This window comes from Pieris napi, chromosome 5, assembly GCF_905475465.1.
Source record: "Pieris napi chromosome 5, ilPieNapi1.2, whole genome shotgun sequence".
In the NCBI taxonomy this organism is placed as follows: Eukaryota; Metazoa; Arthropoda; class Insecta; order Lepidoptera; family Pieridae; genus Pieris; species Pieris napi.
The window spans coordinates 515839-519997 of NC_062238.1; the positions used below are offsets into that span (position 1 = coordinate 515839).

The 4159-nt window shown below is 34.0% G+C and overlaps 1 protein-coding gene across 1 annotated transcript; it reads left to right on the forward strand.

Moving 5' to 3' along the window:
* Positions 1 to 477: 477 nt before the first annotated feature.
* Positions 478 to 1546, forward strand: LOC125049608 (protein atonal-like). Its single transcript, XM_047648995.1, has one exon. The coding sequence runs from the start codon at positions 689 to 691 to the stop codon at positions 1145 to 1147; it is 459 nt and encodes a 152-aa protein (XP_047504951.1). The 5' UTR covers positions 478 to 688; the 3' UTR covers positions 1148 to 1546.
* The last annotated feature ends 2613 nt before the right edge of the window (positions 1547 to 4159 follow it).

A 4159-nucleotide genomic window follows, 5' to 3' on the forward strand; every position in this document is an offset into this window, starting at 1 on the left:
TTAATTGTTAATTATTTTTATTATTACTATGTAGGTTAAGATATTATAATAGAATTGTATATACTATATATATTTGTTTGTTATGATTACTAATATGGGATTGTATATTCGTCACTAAATCACATTATTTGATTTCTAATAGGTACTTTGCGCCTTTAATTAGGATACTATTTAAAAAGCAGGCTATCTTTAGCTTCTACCCAAGAAATGAACCCAGATATTCGCGCTGTTCGGATCCGTTAAGCTACTGCGACGATTACGTCAAAACATTAAATAATAATTTTTAGAAATTTCAGCGACGATATTCTATCCACATTTATCAGTTTTAATCTGAACTTAGAACAATTTACAATAACAGAATCCCACTGGGTATTATATAATAAATGTCTATAAAGCTATTGAATAATTTTTATCAATAGTTACTGAACTATTGCAAAAGTCAAAAATAGGTTGGCACGGAAAGTCGAGCGTCAAACAATAGTATCGGCACACGCACTGCCCCAAGAATAAAATAATTAATGATGATTGCCCTCAAATTACCCTCTCGATCTCGTCGTTCGTCCCTTTCTAACACACACCGCAATCCTCACCTCGCTCGTTCCAACATACCGGGAAAATATATAAGGGTTGACAGGTAAACGGGAGCGGCAGAACCCTTCGGGACATCAAACTGTGCACCTGTGTCAAAATGGCAACCGATACGTACGGACATCGACTTTTGTACTCCGAAAAGGACATCTTTTCGTCCGATGTAATGTTGGAGTACTCCACTGAGGAGTGCTACCTAAATTGGCCGCGGTCACCGGACTCTGGACGCTCTAGTCTGGAGCCCACGTCTTCATTGGACGGCAACCACGAGTCGACCCACATCGCGTATAGAGGTTTACCAAACGACATTCTTGAAGAAGAAGATCTAGACGAAGGCTCTGGGAAACGTCGAGGGCGTGCCACCAGCGCTGCAGTGTTGAAACGTCGTCGTCTAGCCGCTAATGCCAGGGAGAGGCGGCGAATGCAGAACCTCAATAAAGCTTTCGACAGACTACGAGGCCACTTGCCGTCTCTGGGAGCCGATCGTCAACTGTCCAAGTACGAGACCCTGCAAATGGCTCAGACCTACATCGCGGCGTTGTATGAACTATTGCAGTAGTGGAGTGAAGTGATATCGTTAGGCAAAGGTTCTTATGTGAGCTGTTGTGCAGTTTATTCGTAAGAAATAGTTGTAATTGTACATTGAAAATGAAGCCAGCATGAGATTATAGGTAATCTGCCAAATTATAGCTGTACAGGGATATTTATGACTAGCATTAAACACGTTACCACCGTAGACTAACCTTTGTGCTTTTTGCAAATTTACGCTTATGTAATTAAGTTTTGGAAAATTACTTTTATCAGCAATCCGTCCTACCGATTATTGTTATTTTTAAGGTTTATATTTATGTAAAACATCTTGCCGTGAAAGTATTAATTTTAATTTAGTTTAAGTTTAGTTGTAGTAGAAATTGAATAAATTATTGTTAAATTTGTAAAACACATTCATGTTTGTAAATACACGAAGTCTGTTTATACATTTTCTTTTATTCTATCCTATATAATATGAATCAACTATTTAACCAAATAGTTAACATTTAACTTGGAAAGTTTAATTAATTTAAATCTATGCAGAGGTAAGTTGACTTCTAGCATAAATAAAAGACATCTTTTGATTTAGTGAATTATTTTTTGGTCTTATTTTTTACTAACATAGGTATTAAATAATATAGTATACATCCTTATGATGCAGTAAGTATATTTATTTATATACGAGAATATTTATTTATTTTTAAATTCTACTCGATATTTCAACAAAATAAAAAAGCACACAAAAACTAAACCGATGCTACTTTCATGAAATATGGCATATTATAGCAATATTGCACGCAATCTACAAATATATCTTTGTGTTTTAGGCAATTCGGAGTATTATATTATTTTTAATAATGCTTATAGGACGGTGACATGAACAGTTGCCATTTATACCAATTCTACACAACAAATAAATACTTTTTGATTATTTATGTATTAGTTAAAATCCAACTATAAACCCGGCCTTTCCAGGCTTCGAACAGCTAAAGATTGTTTTACTATTTTGCAAAGAAATATAGTTTAGAATCAAATTGTGAAAGAATTTTAAAATCATATTTTGACTATTCTTTACAAACATACATTAGCCATCTTTATTTAAAAAGCATGTATAGCACACACGTTCGCCATCGAGTTGCATACGAAAACAATAATAATAAAATGAGTATGAAGACTATATAAATAGTATTATTAGCTATAGAGATTGGCCGGTAAAAAGCCAGTAGATAGGGTACGTTATCACCGGAATCGACAGAACAATCCGTCGCTCTATGCAAATTAGGCAGATGTTCACTAAAACTGTTACACATTGCTTCAACGCATTGTTTTGCATAGTTTACCGACTTCAGAAATGTAAGGGTTTATCTTCTAAGGATAAGATTTAGGGTCTAGACTTAGCCCGAAACATAACTCTCGTTTTTCAATGATACATTTTTGATCCTCACGAGTCGTACGCTTATTCGTAACTATTCGTACTCATAATATATAAATTGTATTCGTTTTTACAGTAAACTCCCAAGCGAAATTAGAGAATTATCACTGAATAAATTCAAAACTCTCGTTAAATGTTAATTAATCAATACATTCTTTAAATGATCCTAATCCTTGGGATTGATTTGCTCCAGTTCAAACAATTTGTATGACTCAAAACTTGGCGATTAGAGAGTGGCGGAGAGTTTCTTGCTAGTTTTTCTTGCCCGCTCTATTCTTAACTTACGAACTGGTAGTAAATGTAAAGTAAATTTAGAATCAATTTAATATCTTACTGTTGACATTAATACGATCATAACCTATATGAATAAAGTTATTTTGAGCTGGAGATATTTGAAATTTGATAAAACAAAGCATAACATAAACATAAGAAAAGAAAACATTTAAGAAATTTGATTTGTTGTGAGGACTTATGTTGTAATATACCTAATCTGCGGCTCTAGACATCTTAAGAAAATTTATAATTAGTAAAAAATGTTAAATTGTACGATAATTTTTATATGGGTTAATGGGAATGCATTCGAACCAACGGATAAATTATGCCATTTAAAAATGGAATCATTTTTTAAGTTTTCTAATCATTACGTCTTCCGCCGTGTAATTAAAAAAAGGCGCGAACATAATTACCGGTTCTGTACACTTCTGACACCTTACGTCTTCATCGAGCTGTCCGATCTGGCAGCTATCAAACTTGACAGCTGTCAAATGCGCCGAGTCATACGCAATTCTATAAAGTGATACGTTATTATTAGTGGTATATTTCGCATTGTTAATAGCATGTTTCTTTTTGGGTGACTGGAGTATTTTTGTGTGAGAAATTTTCGCTTGTCTCGTTAGTGAAGTGATGCTTCAGTAGCCCTTGCTTCCTTTGATCAAAAACAACTTTAAATTATAGTTTCCAAATCGATACTAAATTTATGTTATTAAAAGGCGATCTGTTCACACTGAAACACACTTCCTAGAAGATAAAAAGTTCTTAATTTGACTTGATATCTTTTTTGGTTCGTCTTAGATCGTGCTAAAGACAGATAGAAAGTATCGTGCCTAAAGAAAAACTTTCTAGATTCATCAAAATCAAAGTCCTTAACAAAATTTCCTTTCGATCTTGTGCTATCACTGCGAGTTGTTCATTATATTAATCTTAAATTATATACATTATACAGAATTTACAACGGATCTTCAAAATCCGGTCCCCAATACCTATTCATAGCAGTGTACTTTATTGGCTGGGACTTGGCCAATAGCAGGCGAGGCATAGCGCACGCGCACTGAATAGAATTAGAATCATAAAGGGGAATTATTATGTACGTACACAAAAGCGGGACTTAATATCTCGTGAATGCTATGTTATGTCTTATATACAAGATGGAGAATATTCAGATGTCAGCTGTAATTCTTACTACTTATGATATATATTTTAATATTTATCGATTGAGAGAGAAATATAGGTAGATAAGCTTACCTATTATGAAATAATATTTTTAGGACCTACCTATTTGTAACTAAATAATTTTTTTGCCCTAGTGGCTTCAGCGGGAGACTCGCATCC

Excerpts from the sequence above, each read along its gene's own strand:
- LOC125049608 (XM_047648995.1), top strand. The coding sequence starts at position 689 with ATGGCAACCGATACGTACGGACATCGACTTTTGTACTCCGAAAAGGAC.